At 41.4% G+C, this 19316-nt stretch overlaps 1 protein-coding gene across 1 annotated transcript in view; it reads left to right on the forward strand.

Annotated features, from left to right (window-relative positions):
- Positions 1 to 19316, forward strand: part of USH2A (usherin) — a 596134-nt gene that overhangs the window by 553096 nt on the left and 23722 nt on the right. Inside the window, 2 exon segments of the mRNA XM_030557510.1 lie at positions 291 to 1807; positions 3786 to 4107. Coding sequence (XP_030413370.1) covers positions 291 to 1807; positions 3786 to 4107 — 1839 coding nt within the window.

Below are 19316 nucleotides of genomic sequence, written 5' to 3' on the forward strand. Positions count from 1 at the left end.
AGTAAATATAATCAAAAGCGAAACTGACTAGTAGATTTTCACTGCCCAAGATGAGTGAAATGTAAAAAGCAAACAAATCAGCATTAATTATGAACAGTAGATTAAAATATTATTTCAGCATTAACAAGCTAAGATGTTGTTAATAAGGAGTTAAGGAAATTAGTTTCTGGGTCATAAATTAATAATCTTTATAAAGTTATGAAGATAAACATCATATCTAAATAAGTCTCTCTCCTAGAATTCATTTGCAAATTCTCCATCTGATGATTTCCTTTTCTTTTTTCTCTCAGACGTACAATATTTTAAATGACGATAATCTGGAATATAGTGGTTTATCTCGTCAGTTCCTGTTTAGACGCTTGGAACCTTTCACACTGTACACTCTAGTACTTGAGGCTTGTACTGTGGCAGGTTGCACTCGCTCTTCACCACAGCCAGTCCAAACAGATGAAGCACCCCCTGCATCTCAGCTGGCACCTGTAATCCAGTCAGTTAATGCTACCAATATTGAACTGAGCTGGTCTGAACCAATTAATCCAAATGGAAAAATAATTCACTATGAAGTTATTCACAGATGCACAAAAGAAAATGCTTCAGGGAACAGAGCAACAACAGTAGAGGAGAAAATTGTTTTCACAGAATATAACACTGAAAATAGTACATTTAAATATAATGATAAAGGTTTACAGCCATGGACAAGGTATGAATATAAAATACGTGCATGGAATTCAGTGGGCTATACCGATAGCTCTTGGTCAGTAGCGAAGACTAGTCAAGCTGCCCCTAAAGGTCTTGCTGCACCTAGGTTAACCTATGTATCAGTTAACCCCCATAAAGTGCTCATTTCATGGCTCTCCCCAGAAGAACCAAATGGTGTTCTCCAATCATATAGGCTACAAAAAAATGAGGTTTTCTATCCTTTCAGCTTTGATGCTACTACTTTCAACTATATGGATGAAGACTTACAGCCTTATTCAGTGTACAGTTATGCAATAGTTGCTTGTACAGTAGGAGGCTGCTCTACCAGTGAACCAGCCAAAATCCAAACTCTAGAGGCAGCTCCAGCATTAGTCAGCCCTCCATCCCTGCAGGCTATCAGTGCCACTCAGATTAATGCATCTTGGTCCCCACCCCAGATTCAAAATGGAGAAATCACGAAGTACATATTAAAATTAAGTGATGAAGAATATTATGTTGGGAGAGGTTTATCAAGACTGATTTCAAACCTACAGCCTTGCACGCAGTATGATTTCACGCTGGTTGCCTGTACTAATGGAGGCTGCACATCTAGCATATCCCAATCTGTTTTGACAATGGAGGCTCCACCACTAAATATGGAAGCCCCCAGGTTGCTAGTCACAGGATCAGAGTCAATAGAAATCACCTGGAAAACCCCAGTGAATCCTAATGGTAAAATCAGAAGTTACGAGCTGAGGAGGGATGGAGCTCTTATTTATTCAGGTCTGGAAACTCGGTACCTTGACTTCACACTAACACCAGGCATGGAATACAGCTATGAGGTAACTGCAAATAATAGTCAAGGAAGCACCACTAGCCCACCAGCTAAAATTAGAACCCACCCTTCTGCTCCATCTGGAATGTTACCTCCTCGTCTGCAGGCATGGGCCCCAGAGGAAATTTTGGTGGCCTGGGATCCTCCTGCAAAAGTCAATGGTGATATAAAAAATTATACGATCTCTATTCGCGAGCCTGCTGAAATGGGAAAGAAAACTATTGACTTTGACACCTCTCACATTTCTTTTGTTAGACAGTCCTACGTTGCAGCAGACCTAAAACCCTACCATAGGTAAGTTCTGAATACTTAGGTTTGTTGAATGAATATCACAGGATAATTCAAAAAGTTTGAGACTGGGCTAGTATTCAAACCTTTCCTAAAGACTGAAAAATGAGGTTTGAGGGGCGGGGTCTCACATTTTCTTCAGTCGAACAGATGGTCAGATCCCCACAGTTCTCATTCCCACAAAGTCCACACTAAGACAAGATAAATAAAAATCAACTGTCTACCTTTTCAGTAAAGTATGCAAGGTCAATCTAGGGTACAAGCAATGCAAGGGACAGCTTGGGGATCCTTTGCAGACTCAAGTTCACAGCCTTGCCCAAACCCCACCCCCCCCCCGCCCACACACGCACTTTTGCCAGTCAGTTGTATTCAAGAATCGTTTTTCCTTGTTTTATATACCGAATTAAAACATAAAACAAAGATCTGTGGGGCAGCTCATCTCTGGTGTATCTGCACTAAGGACAGTTGAGTTATACTAGGGATGAATTTTTTTTGTGTGTTTAAAGCACAGACATGCTGTTTAGATTTTAGTGCAAGCTACATTTAAAATAGTGTACTGTACCAGATTTAAGTGAGAACAAACTTGCCTGTTTTTGTAAAAGTATCATTTTTTCAAATTCTTAATTATTTAATCACCACCTCTTATCTTTTGTGTAGCAGTTCGTTTTTATTCCTTAAATTGTCGACAACTCTTTCTACATGGTACCTGTAAATAATCTAAATTGTAAGAGAGACTAATAATATGGTATAGTTAATGTTTTGTAAATTAAGGCAATAGTCCAAAAAGACAAAGATTATATAGCTCTTCGAGTACTTTCAATTCAGCTATTATTGTAATTTAGTGAAGTTGACCGTTTGATCTCCCTGCAATATTATCTCTGATATGTAAAGAAGGAAACAGAGGCCTCATCAGTGTATAATTTCTTGGAAGCTTTGGAGTCTGGTTTACATGCTTTAGCTTGAGCTCTTCCCTGGGAACTCTGCTGGGCCATGTTAGAGCAGCAAAGGGCCAGTGACTTTATGCTAATAAATCCACTTTGTGATACTGAATACCTCCAACTTGGCCTTCTGTACCCAAAGAAAGACCTTTCTGGCCAACATTAACCCAGTTACATGCTGGTTTATCAATCATCAAGATGCCTCAATCCCAGCCAGCAAAATTTTAACTCACTCAATCAATTATTTTTGTCTTGGACCTGGTCTCTTGCCATTTGGAACGGTGCATCTGTATGTGTCTCTATTTGATTAATGTTTTCCTTCCTTCCTTTTTTTTTTTTTAGTGTTATCTCTTTGTGTCTTTAATACTCTCTCCAGCTGATCATTTACAGAATAGCTGTCAGTCAGCCTTGGAAAGCTGTCCCCTCAATGCCACTGTCCTCAGAGCACGTGCTCAGTGAAAGTTGTCACTACCAGGCCTCACTCTCCAAACTTGGACATAAAGGGAGTAGGATATAAATTCTGTCTGAGTGAGGCAGATCAAGTGGAAGGTGGCTGTGCTCTGTGGCCAGTGGAGACATTTTTATCTCCTGTGTCTGGATGACAATGGGTGGGTCACAATGTCCATATAATTTCTCTGGCAAACACTTGTGGAAGATGTTTTCCGTTTAATACAAAGAAATGGCAGACTGAGAGAAATTAAAAGCAGACATTTCACTTTAAATGGAAATATAAACACTTCTGGATCACATTTCCATTACAAAGGACCCTGTCCAACAGCCCTTCCTTACCTGTGTGATCCCATTTGTTTTACTCACACAAATGAGAATGCCACATGAGGGTTGCAAGTTCAGACCCACAAGAGGAAATTACATCATCCCTTCAGCACACTAATGTGAATTGCTTTCTTCCTCAAAAATATGGACAAAAATAACTAAGGAAAACTCCTCTCTTTCTGAACAACCTTAATTGATTCTAATCTTATGTGTAGTGCATATGCACAGTTGTAATGCTCTTATTGACTGGTTTCTGATTTGTGTTTCCAAAGATATGAAGTACAAGTTCAAGCATGCACATTGCAGGTATGCGCTGCTAGTGAATGGGCATCCATACAGACTCTGGAAGCACCCCCTGAAGTGCAGCCTTCCCCTCTCATAGAGATGCAGACAAGCTCTGATGGATTCCAGTCAGTCGCATCTATTCTGTGGACTGGTCCACAGCAACCAAATGGGAAAGTGTTATATTATGAGCTTTACCGAAGACAAGCAACTCATACCCACATAAATTTAGACCTGGTACTTGTTTATAATGGGACTTTAACATCCTTCAAAGATGCCAAGTTGCTGCCTTATACAGAATATGAATATCAGGTATGAAATGAAGTAATTTAGCTACAAGGTATACAGATATAATTAAGATTTCAGTACACCTCAATAACAAGAGATGCTTGTTCATTATAATTATAAAATAAAACGTTTCAATTTTAATTGTTATAGTATTGTTGTATTTAAACAATTATTGCACATTTATTCAAAATAGCTCAGACCTTGAAGATAACATTCCATGAGGAATAAATTCATTCAATGCTCTTTTTTCATTTCTTAATCAAAATCATTAATTCCAATTTGTGTGCATTTGTGTCCCTTGCACATCAGAGGTTTCCGCCACTTTAGTGGTACCAACTTATTTTGAAGTGCCAGGTAGCTTGGTCTTGTTAGTAGCTTTATTTCAAATGTGCAAATATTTTTATTTTTACTGTTACATTCGATTACCTTTTATGGAAGCAGGATGGACTGGTTTTGTTAGTGGATTATTTTATTTTAGGTGGTAGGATTACAAATATTTGTCTCATGGTAAATTTAAAAGTTAATTCCCTGTTGATGGGTTATTTTTATTTTGTATGTTCATATTCATTTTGTACTTGTTACTTTTCTTTTGGAGTTAAAGGTGTAGCTATGGGACCATTTCTGCTACTTTTGCTGAGTTTGAATAGTATTTTACCTCAGTATGCAAATGGTTCCATTGAAATCAGTGTGACTGTTTGCAGGGTAAGGTACCACTCAGTGAGTGTAAGTAAGAGTTGCAGAAAAGGGCCTTCTAAAGTAATCCTCTTTGATTGCAAAAGTCCCATGACCCTGAGGCAAGTGAGTTTCTTTGGCCTGTAATTGTTTTCCATTAATGTCAAAGTCACACATCCCTGCATATTGTTCCTTTATCACACAGGATTACTAGTAATCTATGGCGATATTTGATTTCACATCTATGCATTTAACTTCCATTGTCCCCCTAGCAATGTACCATTTTCTGAAATTCAGTTCATATTTTCATATGAATCTGGTGAGTTTACAACCTCACCAAAAACTAGCCCTGGATGTGTTAGCAGTAAATGTAAATACACCTCTACCCCGATATAACGCTGCCCTCGGGAGCCAAAAAATCTTACCGCGTTATAGGTGAAACCGCATTATATCAAAGTTGCTTAGATCCACCGGAGTGCGCACCCCCACCCCCCTCCTCTCGGAGCACTGCTTTACCATGTTATATCCAAATTCGTGTTATATCAGGTCACATTATATCAGGGTAGAGGTGTATGTGTAGTTTCATAGCAAAGTGATCACGTTTTCATAGACATGAACCAGTATTCTCCTCTGCCCCATAACAGGACACCAGTGGGTCCTCACTCTTGTTTAAGTGCTACATAATATATTGTGAGTTTTGAGATCTTCAGTACACCTTGAGTCTCTCCCTCTTTTTTGCTTATGTAAACTGAGTTTTTGAACTTCAAGAATTGTTTTGATTTGAGATGAAAGCTGCTGTATTCACAGGGCCGCACAGTTGAGATTTTCCCTCCACCTCACCCTGTTTGTCTATGTGGACATCTGTTTCACATATTAGAGCCTTTTGCAGCTCTGTTCAACTGCTAGTGCAGTGTTCTTCTTGCTGGTTTGGGCCTATACAGAGTTATTCTTAAGAAACTACATTGTTAATATGAGCAACGCAATCTTTCAAGACCGCCCCTGACTATGCCTTGGGGCCTGCAGGAAGGGATATGATGGGTCTCCTTGTCCTCCTCCAGTGGCTCCACAATGGCCAGGGACAGGACCCCAAAGGAACAATGGCAAGGATGACGGAAATGGGTTTGGAATGATAGTAGAGAAATGGATTCACCACAGTGTGTTTTGAAAAATCTTTATTACCAATATGATGATCTAGATAATCTTTTCTTTTTCCTCTGGTGTTGTTGAGATCAGTGAAAGAGATCCTAGATAGCCCCAGGCTGAGAAATGTAATGACTTTCATTGGTTTTGTTCTGAGGAAAAGGACTGGTATCTCTGAGCAGAGTGTTTCCAGTCACGAATGATGGGGCTCCGATTATTGGATTTCCTACTGTTGCTAATAATATAACTCCTTCCTTAAACTTCAGTGAACTGAACAGCACTAGGGACAATGCGAAGGTCCTTTCCAAAATAGAACACATCACTTAGAGGCTGGAAACTTTTCACGCTTAAAATACTTGAGGGAATATTTTCCTTCAATTAATCCTTTTTTGACCAAAACTGTTAAGGCAACTGTGTGTGTGTCAGGGATGAAGTCTATGCATTTGTGTGTCATGTATTGGTGTGTATTTGTATTCAGGTTTGCCTTTTTCAGATGTTCTTTAAACCCTCAGGGACCCATATATGTCCCACAGTAATGTGAAATCTGTTCTCCTCACGCTATATTAATTTCTTGATGGTAAAATTGCTCTAAAGAATACCAGATCTCATCACTTAACGTGACCCTGTATGTGCCCTAAGGCATTAAAAAAAATCCTCAGAAATGGAAACCCAAGGGCAAGTGTGTGTGGGGAGGTGGGAGAGGAGTTACAATAGAAAATAGTGGTGATTCTTCTCAAGCTGAAGAGGTGGAGTCCTGTATTTTCTGAACTGAAAGTCCTAGGCTCTGTTCCTTATGCCACCGTTTAGCTTACTGCTATGTTTGCCACCACAGACTCGTGAGCTGGATATCCCCTTGCTTTTTCAAATGACTACAGCTCCACCTTCATTAATCCCCCCTGCCCCCTCCCCGCCCCATGCTAGATGCTGCCACTGCCTCTTTATGCTTCCAATACTTTACCAAAAATTCTTTAATTCACATTGTGTTCTTCCTTGCACCAGCCTTTAATTACTTGGTATCTCAATCAGAAGCTCAATCAGTATGACTTTCAGGTTGTTTTTCATAGCACAGAGACTGTTTGAGTCAAGGGTTTTAATGATTTATTGATGATGTCTGACTCAGGTTGTCTGTATGTTCTAATTTTTCTGGACTGAAGTGCTGCACTTGAGGCAGGAAGAAACTCTATCTTTTATTTTGGTTCCATTCCATAACTGGGCTGGGCTATCTGGCAAGGCCTGAATTGGTTTTGTTCCTTCTCGGCCAGCAGCAATATATTTTGTTCCAGTGAGAGATTTGTGTGTGTGTGTTCCTCTTCTGCTGATGTCACTTGTGCATCCCTCTGGGATCTGTTCGTAGCCCTTCCATTGTTGACAATTTATATGTTGCCTGTGAGACAAATTATTCATAAGTATAGGGCTTGGCTTTCACTATTATGCTGATGAAACCCAGATTTATATTTCACTTAAGCACAATATTGATTCTGCTGTCTCTGCATTGGAGGCTTGTTTGCTGGACATAAAACTTTAAATGCAACTAAATTTCCTCCAGCTGAATGCAGATAAAATCAAACCTCTGTGACTGGGCCCTCTGCAGCACTTCTAGAAATGTTGTTAGTTACCAGGATTCAGTTTGATGGATATAACATTAACATCTAATCTGAGGTCAGAAATTTTGGCGGCATTCTTTTCTGCTGATGTTTTACTGGAAGCTCATATAATTGGGCCTGCCCGTGAGCCCTGTGGTTAGTGTTTTATAAGGGCAGATCAGGGGAACTTTTCAAAAGTACCCGAGTGATTTAGGACCTGCATCCCTAATTCTTACGTATTTAGGGGCCCAAGTCTAACTGAAAGTCAGTAGGACCTAGGCTTCTAAGTGCATATGTCACTTTTGAAAATGGGACTTACGCTCCTAAGTCATTAAGGGCCAGGTTTTAAAAGTGTTTAGGTGCCAAAGGATGCAGATAAGACCTAGCTGGATTTTCAAAAGGGCCTATGTACCTAACTCCTATAGATTTCAATTGGGAATTAGGCACTAGGCACTTTTGAAAATCCCACTAGGCACCTATCTACCCCTTTAGGCACTTAAATACCTTTATAAATCTGGCCAGTAGGTGCTTTTGAACATTTTACCTCATATCCTCAGCTGATATAAACCAGTGTAGTTCCATGGACTTTGATAGCCCTACACGAGCTGAGGATCTCGTGCAGCATGTTTAGTCTCTTGATTCCTTGTCCTTTGGACTGGGAGCACTCTGGCGCCCAGATCCTTGGGAGGAGAAAGCATTGAATGTTGTTTTACAGCAACCCATCTGGCCAGTCTAAGAGCAGCAATGATTCATCCAGTCTTCTCAGCTGAAGAACAGTGTCTGTGGTGAGCACATGTAAGAGGGGGGGCTTAGTTCTTTTCCGTTTGACAGCAGAGTTATTGGTGTATAATGTATTCACCCTGCTCCTCAAAAAGGTTGTGGTACATTGGTCCACCTCTTCATAATCCCTGAATTATGTAGGAGATCCAGGAGAGATACTTGGAACCTCATTTTTCTGGTACTCTCTGGCCCCTTCCTTCACCTTCATGTTTCTTTCCTGGCTTAGCGACACATCCTGCTCTCTCCTCCGAAAATCCCGACTATCCAAAGGGCAGCAGAAACAACATTGTTCAGCTCCCCAACAATAATGGAAGAAGTCCTTTCTAGGGACCCTTACCCCTACATGTGGAGCTGTGCTCTGTGGGGAGTACACAAGGGATGTTGGAGGCTGCTGGATCTGCAGCTATGAAGACACATAGCTGGATCTGCAGCTATGAAGACACATCAGCCTACCAATTTCTCCATGGAGGGAGGCTGCAGCAGCCGCTGAGGAGTCCATCCATTCCTGACCCCTGCAGAGCAATCTTGCTCACAGGTCGTTACTGGGGCTATATGAAGAGGCCGGGAAATGCACTTGGAGAAATACCTGAGAAAGTGGAGAGGCCTGTTTTGGGTGCTCCTACAGGACCCTCGAAGGTAGATACGGCTTGTATTCCTAATGTTGTTTGGGGGCAGGATGTTTTGTAAGTTTGTTTAGCTGCTTGTATAATGTTGCTAACGTAATGGAACATTTGACTACGGAAAGTATAAAGCATATGAATCCTCTTGGTTGCTTCAAGAAATGACAGTTATATTCCTTTGTTTGCTGGCCTGTCGGGCAGTTTTTTTGCTCAGCTCCAGTTTGTGGTTCTTAGTTACTGACAAATAACTAAGCAACTCTTCTGGCTTAAAATGGGGTGAAATAAGGGCTGGATCTCTTACTGGCCAGTGATGGATTTTCAGCAATTGAAAATAACCCTCACCTTTTGTCTCACTTCTTCCCACTCATCCTTTCAGCTCATCTTTTCCTCTTCCATCCCTGCCAGAAAGATGCAATAAAATATGATGGCATAAATTAAATAAGAATTCTTTCTTTCTCTCTGTTCCTTCACTCAGGAAAACAGATTTTCTTATAAGATTTTTGATACTTTCTAGTTCCATGTGAACAGTGTGTTAAATGATATTTTAGCATTTAGGCTTCTGATATCAGCCTAGACCTGGAGTTCAGCAATATGTGCCAATGATTAAACAACCACAACAAAACGACGATAATCATGTCGTCCCGTTCACCACCCCCTGTCCCCCGCCCCCAATACAGAAAATGTGAAAATTCAGGTTGTTTCTAATTTCGTCTGGACTAGTTTGCTTCCACTTAACTCTTAGGGTCTCGGTATTTATACATCTTCTGAAGACATAATTAAATTGTTTGAAAAACAAAGTGTGAGTGGGACCTCAAAATCAAACAAATGAACACTTCCTTGAGTTTTTGTTCTTTAAAATCCACAAAGTGTTCAAATTAGAAGAAGTGAATTGAGGGAACATTCTGATCTCAGCAAAACCAGAGTAACTTCTTTGCTTCACTGGTGTAACTGATATCACAGTTCCAAATACCTCTTACTGCACTGAAATGTGTCCTTCATCTCTGTGGGGTTTATGAAAAGGAGGAGACAGAGAGCAATTTTGCAAACACATTTTTCCACATTTAGAAACTTCAGCTGCATGCCAGTGTACCACCTCAGCAATGTCGTCCCAAATCCATGCACACAAGTCGTATGTTTGTGAATCAAGCCTAGAGTTTTGTTCCTTTAACTAAATAATGGTACCAGAGCAGATTTATTGGCTTCCCACATTATCTGCGAACCTATTAAGGTACAACTCTGGCCAGACCTTTTTTGGTATTTTGTGATTCTAACATATTCCAAAGCTATCCTTTAAAAAGACATCAGTGTGAGCAGCAGGGGGAAATATACTCTAGGGATGTAGATGAATTGATATGATTTCCTTGATTGTATCTTTTTATTTATGAGGCATAATTTATGAGTACTGAAAAGCAAACTAAAATGAGTGATGACTAACTACAGCCAAAGTCATAAATCAGTAGCAGCGAAAGGAGTGGTGATTTTGATCGAATCTATTGAATTAGCTGTTGCCCTTAGTCATTACAGGTATTGGAAAGACCTTTTAATATCTGCTTATCTCTCTCAGGGGAATGGGAGAACTATATCATTATATACCCATAGGAAGCAAATTATTAAATTGTCTGCTTCTTAGAGTTAAACCTGTTTACATCTCTTATTAATTACTGGTTTAACAGTGCAGTATAGGAAACGAGCTACAGTTACATTTTGACATGATTTTTAATCCCCAAACTGTTTGCTGTTGTGAGATTTTCCCCCAAGAATGGATTTAGCATTAGCACAACTGTTACTGTTTTAATAGTATTATGTGATTATTAGTCAAGACATAGAGAGGTGTTAAGAGGATCAAACTTGGCCTAACACATTATCGAATCATTGGAACCCACATGCCTGAAATCCATCCAGCTTTATGAATGTGATCTGTAGGCCTTTACTATGGATGCTAACTAAATGCCAGCGGGGAAGGAGGGTTGTGTAAGTAAGGCACTGGACAGGCACTTGGAAAATCTCTGTTAATTTCTTGTCTCTGACCCAGACAAGTCACTTCATTTCTTTGTTCTGCATCTCCCCAGCTGTAACATGAGGATAAGGGACTTCCTTTCTCCATCCTCCCGATCTATCTCATTTAGATTGCAAGTTGTGTGGGTGAGGAATCATTTCTTATTGTGTATTTGTACAGCATCTAGCACAATGGGTCTCTGATACTGTTTATGGCCTCTAGGTGATGATGATGATAATAATAGTGTTTTGTTTTGTGCTATGTCTGAGGAGAGGCTGATTCATATCTAAAAGTAGCTAGGAAGAAAATGAAACCCAGTAGTGACAGTCAGTTTACGTCACCAGCTTGGGAGGATTCTACTGTACATAGAAGAGGCAATGATTATCCTGCCTACCATAAGCAATGCCTCTTGGCATTACATTACACCAGAGCACAAAGCAAAATACTATGCAAGTGGAGCCTTTGCCCTAATCACACCCAGTAACTTAATGTTAGTTATAAAATGTCTAAGATATTTTTCATAGAGAGCTAATAATTTAGATTCATGAGTTTTATTCCCAGAATGTATACGCAGTCATTAAAATACCCCCGTTGCACTCTATTCGCAAAAAGCGGCCAGTGATTTTGCAGGCCTTGATTTTGGGGGTACTCAACTTTAGACATCTAAGCAGAAGTGCAGAGCAACCTCACCTGTACTGAAGTCAATAGGAACACCTCTGAAAATGAGGTCCCTTCAAAATGTCTAAAACAGAACACCCAGAAATGGAGGGATCCCAAATCAGCAGTAATGTCTGAAAACACTGCCCTAAGCAAGGGCCTGATCCAACTCTCTGTAAATTCAATGAGAGATTTGGAATTGACTTTAACAGGAGCAGGGTTGGACCCCAAGTCCTTTCACACCATAGGACCCTTGCAGTGCATGTGAGTGGGGCAGAGTAGAGTTGCCCCTCAGCTTGGCTTTTGCACATGGAAGGGGGGCTCCCTGCTAGCACTGACTATGCCAGTGCAGAGGTGTATTAGCAGTGGACCTGGAGAGGGATTGTTAGATCTGCACTTATGCATTGATTGGAAAGACCTTCATGTAAGATATAAGGCAGGAGTGGTCATTACTCCAGGAGTAGTGGTCATGGAAGGCTACAGAGGGGATACATTGTAGTCCTGCAGCCTGTCTCCAATAGGGGTGTGATTTTATCCCTTGCACAGTAAAATCAGATGATGTAGGATTTGAAATTTCCCACCATGCTGAAAAAGTGAGGGATTTTTGGTAGTCACAGAAATGCACAACTGCCATTTGTGCTGTGTGCACGAGTGCTGTTTGCTAAAATGGTGGGTGTTTGCTAAAAGTAGACATTTCCAGACCCTTAGAAATACTCTGTTTATGTCCTTAACTCTTTGGCAATGGTAAATCAATCCCTTCCATTGTTGTCTGCTAAACTAAAGGATGCTTAGCATAAGGAAATTTCAGCTTCAATAGCTGGTTTTTGCTAGGTAGCGATTGTCACTAGCCATATGGCATCTGCATCAGATTTTATCAAGTTAGAGGATATCTATTGCATTGTCAAAGCGCTGCCGTGGGAGAACCGTGAAGCAGAATCAGGGGCAGCTCTAGGCATTTTGCCGTCCCAAGCACGGCTGGCAGGCTGCCTTCGGTGGCTTACCTGCGGGAGGTCCCCGGTCCCATGGATTTGGCAGCACGCTGCGGGAAGTCCTCCGAAGCCACGGGACCAGTGGACCCTCCGCAGGCATGCTGCGGAAGGCAGACTGCCTGCCGCCCTCGCGGCGCCAGCAGAGCGTCCACCGCGGCTTGCCGCCCCAAGCACGTGCTTGACGTGCTGGGGCCTGGAGCCGCCCCTGAGCAGAATTGATCAGCTGTGTTTGTGGTCATAAATATTTTAGTCTGTGGAAGTTCTTTAAGCTCAATGATGAGAGCGGAGCCTGGGTCATTATGGCTGCAACAATCAAGCATTGAGATTTGCAAATTCAGATATGCCTGAAGATTATGGACTATTAATGTACCTGTTGAATCAAGAGCCATCAATGCTATAGGAACTGTTTAAATGGCAGTGAATCCATGGGACTGCAGAGAACCTGGGGTCTAAATGTCCTTGACTAAATATCCCTAAACTCCTAAACTGCATGACTAACCAGATGAAGAACTAGGCCGTGATGTGGCTGAAAACATTAAATGCCCCCCCCCCCAGTAATACGAAAGCTGTGAGAATGCCATATGGCCAACTAAAGCCAGGTGGTTCTTGCAACCCAACTTGTTATATCTTGATATTTGCATTGCCATCTAGTAGCTTTGCCCAATCTTGAAGCTGTGAACAAAGAATGGTCTTGTTGGTAAGCCACTGCACTTGGACAGTCTGGATTCAGTTCCCAGGTCTCTCGGACTCCCTGTCTGACCTTGGGCGAGTGACTAAATCTCTCTGAATTAAGTTCCCTATCTGTAAAGTGGACATTATGATATTCCCTTACCAGTGTTTGTGAGGATAAAATCATCAATGTTGTGAAGCACTCAGATGCTACAGTAATGAGGATCATATAAGTACCTACCTACCTAGAAAGACCTATTAGCTCCCAGCAAGTCCATCTCCCTCTCAGTTCGGAATTGTTTTTACAGAATTTTTCTCACCATTTCCCTTAGGGAACTTCGACAGCCTAATAGATCTCACTGGCAGAGGTTTTCCCTAAATCTTTCTATTCTCAATTTTATTTTTCAATTCTAGTCATACCCCCATGTGCCATGTTAAATAATCCCTCTGTATTTTGATATCTACTCTTCGCAAATATTAGTGGACAGTTATATCTGCCCCCCTTGTCTCATAACCAAGCTCTGTTTATTTAGCTCTTTTAATCTATTATCTTTCCTAATAATTTTTTTCTTTCCTCATAAATCAGTCTCTCTAGCACCAGGAATGTTTTATGTTGCTTTTCTCTGAACTCTTCTAAGTTTGTCAATGCCTTTCTGGTAAGGTGTTGCCCAGAAATTAATACACTATTCCAGGGGTGGACACATCAGATCTGTATAGAGATGGACTTTTTGCACTATGCTCTGAATTGTATTGTCTCTACAGAAGCAACCCCAAATTATTTTGGCTGCACTTTGGCCACTTAGTTGCAAGAATGGCTGATGAGTGCCAGTGCAGCAGTGTATAAAATAGTGTCCTTGAGACTGCTCTTACTTATGCTAGGGGCTAGACAGGCCCAAGAATAGGGAAAGTGTAAAGATGACTTGAAACTTTACCTGTTCCTTCTCTTGTAAATTCCAATGCAAGTGCACAGCACAGCCAAAACAAAACATTGAGCCTTTTGTTTCTAAACATTGCTAATAGGATGTGCAGGGACTTAATCAGACAAACCCCATTACCTTTATTTAATATGAGTCATGCACTGAAAGTGTCATGTTTTTGCTGAAACAACAATATCTCTGTTCATTGCAAAAATCTGATATTTATGCAACCTTAAGATTGGAGGCTGATTTTGGGAAACTGAAAAGTGAGGACTGAAACCAGCACAATGTCTCTGAGTTCCAGGGAGCTGAGGGGAAGCATAGCCACTGCATCATCCTTGAAAAATGCTACGCACTCCCCCATGCAAAGGTCCAGCTCTGCTCTCATGTATAGAGAGGTCCTGCAAGGTCACTTTTGGAAAGGCTAGCACCAACAGTGGTGCGACATGTGTGGAGTCCTTGGGCTTATCACTGTCTGCAAGGACTGTAATTATGCTTGACCCATCTGCAGGGGTAAAGAAGTTGGCTCCTTGCATCCCTTCCTGTGTCTTGTGCATCCATGCACAGGTGTGGTTTGATCTCATAGACTCATAGACTCATAGGTCAGAAGGGACCAATCTGATCATCTAGTCTGACCTCCTGCACAAAGCAGGCCACAGAACCCCACCCATCCAATTTTATAACAACCCCTATCCCAGGACCGAGTTATTGAAATCCTCAAAATCGGTTTGAAGACCTCAAGCTGCAGAGAAACCACCAGCAAGAGACCCGTGCCCCACGCTGCAGGGGAAGGTGAAAAACCTCCAGGGCCCCTGCCAATCCGCCCTGGAGGAAAATTCCTTCCCGACCCCAAATATGGCGATCAGCTAAACCCTGAGCATGTGGGCAAGAGTCACCAGCCAGCACCCAAGAAGGAATTCTCTGCAGTAACTCAGTTCCCATTCCATCCAACATCTCCCCGCAGACCACTGAGCAGACCTATCTGGTGGTAATCCAAGATCAATTGCCCAAATTAACGATCCTATCATAACATCCCCTCCATATACTTATCAAGCTTTGTCTTAAAGCCAGGAAAGTCTTTTGCCCCCACTACTCCCCTTGGAAGGCTGTTCCAGAACTTCACTCCCCTAATGGTTAGAAACCTTCGTCTAATTTCAAGTCTAAATTTCCTAATATCCAGTTTATACCCATTCGTCCTCGTGCCTACATTAGTACTAAACTTAAATAATTCCTCTCCCTCCCTAACGTTAACCTCCCTGATATATTTATATAGAGCAAGCGCATCCCCCCGCAGCCTTCTTTTGGCCAGGCTAAACAAGCCAAGCTCTTTGAGTCTCCTTTCATAAGGCAGTTTTTCCATTCCTCGGATCATCCTTGTAGCCCGTCTCTGAACCTGTTCCAGTTTGAATTCATCCTTCTTGAACATGGGACACCAGAACTGCACACAGTATTCCAGATGGGGTCTCACCAACGCCTTGTATAACGGTACTAACACCTCCTTATCCTTGCAGGAAATACCCCACCTGATGCATCCCAAAATCGCATTTGCTTTTTTAGCAGCCGTATCACATTGGCGACTCATAGTCATCCTGCTATCAACCAGTACCCCAAGGTCCTTCTCCTCCTCCGTCGCTTCCAACTGATGCGCCCCCAACGTATAGCCAAAATTCTTATTATTAATTCCTAAATGCATAACCTTGCACTTTTCACTATTGTATTTCATCCTATTTCTATTACTCCAGTTTACAAGGTGGTTCAGATCTTCCTGAATAGTATCCCTGTCCTTCTCCGTGTTAGCAATACCCCCCAGCTTCGTGTCATCCGCAAACTTTATTAGCACATTCCCGCTCTTTGTGCCAAGGTCAGTAATAAAAAGGTTAAATAAGATCGGTCCCAAAACCGATCCTTGAGGGACTCCACTAGTGACCTCCTTCCAGCCTGACAATTCACCTTTCAATACGACCCTCTGGAGTCTCCCCTTTAACCAGTTCCTTATCCACCTTACAACTTTCATATTCATTCCCATCTTTTCCAATTTGACTAACAGTTCCCCATGCGGAACCGTGTCGAACGCCTTACTGAAATCTAGGTAAATTATATCTACCGCATTTCCTTTATCTAAGTAATCCGTCATCTTCTCAAAGAAGGAGATCAGATTGGTTTGACACGATCTACCTTTACTAAATCCATGTTGCAATTCGTCCCAATTACCATTGGCCTCTATGTCCTTAACTACTTTCTCCCTTAAAATTTTTTCCAAGACCTTGCATACTACGGACGTCAAGCTAACAGGCCTATAATTACCCAGATCACTTTTATTCCCTTTCTTAAAAATAGGAACTACATTAGCAATCCTACAGTCATACGGCACAACCCCCGAGTTTACTGATTGCTTAAAAATTCTCGCTAACGGGCTCGCAATTTCACGCGCCAGGGGGGACAAAAGGGGGTGCGAGGAGCTTGGCGGGCTGCAGGAAATAAGCCCGCGGGCCGTGTGTTTGAGACCCCTGGTCTACTCTCTTAATTCAGAGCTGCCTCTCCCCTAGGAAACATTAGGTGTGAGTCACTCTTTCTTTAGTGTTATTTTGGCAGCTTCTGTAGCTCTTTCATTATTCATTTGCTGAGAAGTCATTTTGCTTGTCCACTAGTGAGGTACTTTCCTTTTTCTAGTGGTTCACCTCAGCTATGACAACTATTGGCCTATGTCATAGAATCATGGAAACAGAGAGTTGGAAGGGACATCAAGAGGTCATTAGTCCATCCTCGTGCACTGAGGCATAGTTATGTCCAGCCCTTTCCTTTAATTCCCTTTAGGATTTCCTGTACAGATTGAATAACTTTACATACTATTTTACGTTGATGCAAAGAAATCAGTTTCCTTGCTCAAAACTTTAGCTCCTTTGTAAAGACCTGAGTTTTTAAAGAATTGTAGGGACCATTCCTGCATGGGGAGGGAGATGAGCTCAATGATCTAACAAGCTTTTTCCATCCCCATTGTCTATGTTTCTGTGATCTTCATCCATGTCTGAAAGCGAAACAGAGTTAATTTCCTTCAGTGGAAGTTGTCCGTACTCAGCTTTGCTGAGGAACTGGCCTTGAATTAGGGTGACCAGATGTCCTGATTTTATAGGGACAATCCTGATAATTTGGGGCTTTGTCTTATATAGGCACCTGTTACCCCCCAACCTCTGTCCTGATTTTTCACACTTGCTGTCTGGTCACCCTACCTTGAATTTGGGAATGTGGGTGTGCTGTGGAGAATCCATGGACATTATTGCAGGTAACAGTTTATCCAAAGTAGGCTTATTGTGCTAGAGCTGAGGCAGCTTTTGCAGCATGTTTCTGCCACTCCTTATGATTAAGGTCTATAGGACAGTCACGTGTAACCCAGGTTTTGCCAGTTCTTGGCTGTGCTGTCAGACTTGGAAGCTGCCATATGACCATTCTGGGTGATTGCTGCTCACGAGTCTCCAAGAACGGGGGTTTATAGAGGCCCATTTATGAAGAAGAAAACAAACTTGCTTACGTGTGACTGGAATTCTCTAGTTCTCTGAATATATTGCCTTCAGCGAGCTTCTTTCTCCCTGACCCTACTTCAAAGTGCTGTCTGGGCAGGTGGCCAGCAAATTGATGAAGAGGTCTGAAATACTCCTGTAGATGCTTTTGGAGCCCCTTCGTGGCTTTCTTGAGACACTGCACCAACTAATGACTGTACAGATTTTGACAGGGTTCTGAGTCCACGCACTATGATGTAAGACTTAATGATTAGTGAGGCAATATATTAAAAGAGTTAAAGTAACAAGTATTTTGATGGTTTTCTTCTCTCCATACACTGTAGTCCCCGAAGTTTCCACTTACATTGGTAGTCTAGTTCCATGATCACTTTCCCCACACTCTTACCCTTGTTCTTCTCCTGGCTAGCTTATTTTTATGGCTTTATACAATATATATAGCAGGTGATACTTTTATCTGTAGAGTCTTTTATGAATATTATTGCCTGCCCCTTATATTAACTGCATCACACCTCAGAATGATGCAGTGCAACTTCAAAGGACTTTCTTCTATTTTGCTTGTGTACAAAAGCATACCACATAGCATTACATTAATCAGTGCAACAAGTGTAATGGTCCATGAATGCCGTGTGATGCATTTTTGAAGGGATCATGACACAGCCTTCAACTTTTAATAGGTGCAATTGACCGCAGGTGCAAATGCTGGCAGTTGGATGTATAACTGATTTGCATATAAACTCAGACGGGTGTCTAAATATTAGCATTTATGTCTTCAGTTAATATTTATATCTCAGAATCTCAAAGTGCTTGCTATCACTAATTATCACAACACTCCTCTAAGAAAAGTATTTTATGCCCATTTTACAGATGGCTAAACTGAGGCCAAGAGAAGTTAAATGATTTGCTCATTCAGGCCTCACAGGCATGTTCCCATAGTTCAGAATAAAACCCTGGAGCATTTCACCCCAAGGTTGGTATTGAGTCAATACAGGTAGATCTCTTCGAACTGCACCCTGCCTAAGAACTTGCCACCCATGAAGAAAAATGCTCCTTAAAATGAGCAACTATTGTCAAATCTTTGTAGCAGCAAGGACTTAACCAAGATAGTGTTTGACCTATTGGAATAGACTGAAAAAAGTTTAACTTCATGAAAACTTCTCTGCAGAGATCACTGAAAGAAAAATATTCTGCACAAACTTGGTATAGGACCTCATTTGTAGTGTTTGCTTTAGTAGTAGTATGTGCTAGCAAGACTATGAGAAAGTAACTTTGATTCTTTAACTTTAGTTAACATCTACAGTTTTTGAATCACAACACTTAAGGCCCTTGTATGTTTTGGGTTCTCTCCTGCACTCGACCCTTTTTAAATGTAAGCTCCCTGACCGTAGGTGTTGTAAATTCAGAAAACTAAAAGTTCTCCAGGGTCTGTTTTAAAAGCAAGATGAGAACTTTAAAAAAAAAATGTCCAGAGATTACGTGAGAACGTGTTTTACTGTAGTTAGAACTGCTCAACACAAAAGCTTACTAAGGAATACTTATACTAAAAATCACTCAGACAGTCCTCTTGTATTGCTGTTTAGATCTATCATTCTGATTGATCACTATGTGGTTGGCTATTATTGAGCCTAATTTAACCCTATACACTCACACATCCATCTATTCTGTCTATTGTACCTGACATTCTACAAATTACTTACT

The sequence above is a fragment of the Gopherus evgoodei genome, chromosome 3 (genome assembly GCF_007399415.2).
Source record: "Gopherus evgoodei ecotype Sinaloan lineage chromosome 3, rGopEvg1_v1.p, whole genome shotgun sequence".
Taxonomy (NCBI): domain Eukaryota; kingdom Metazoa; phylum Chordata; order Testudines; family Testudinidae; genus Gopherus; species Gopherus evgoodei.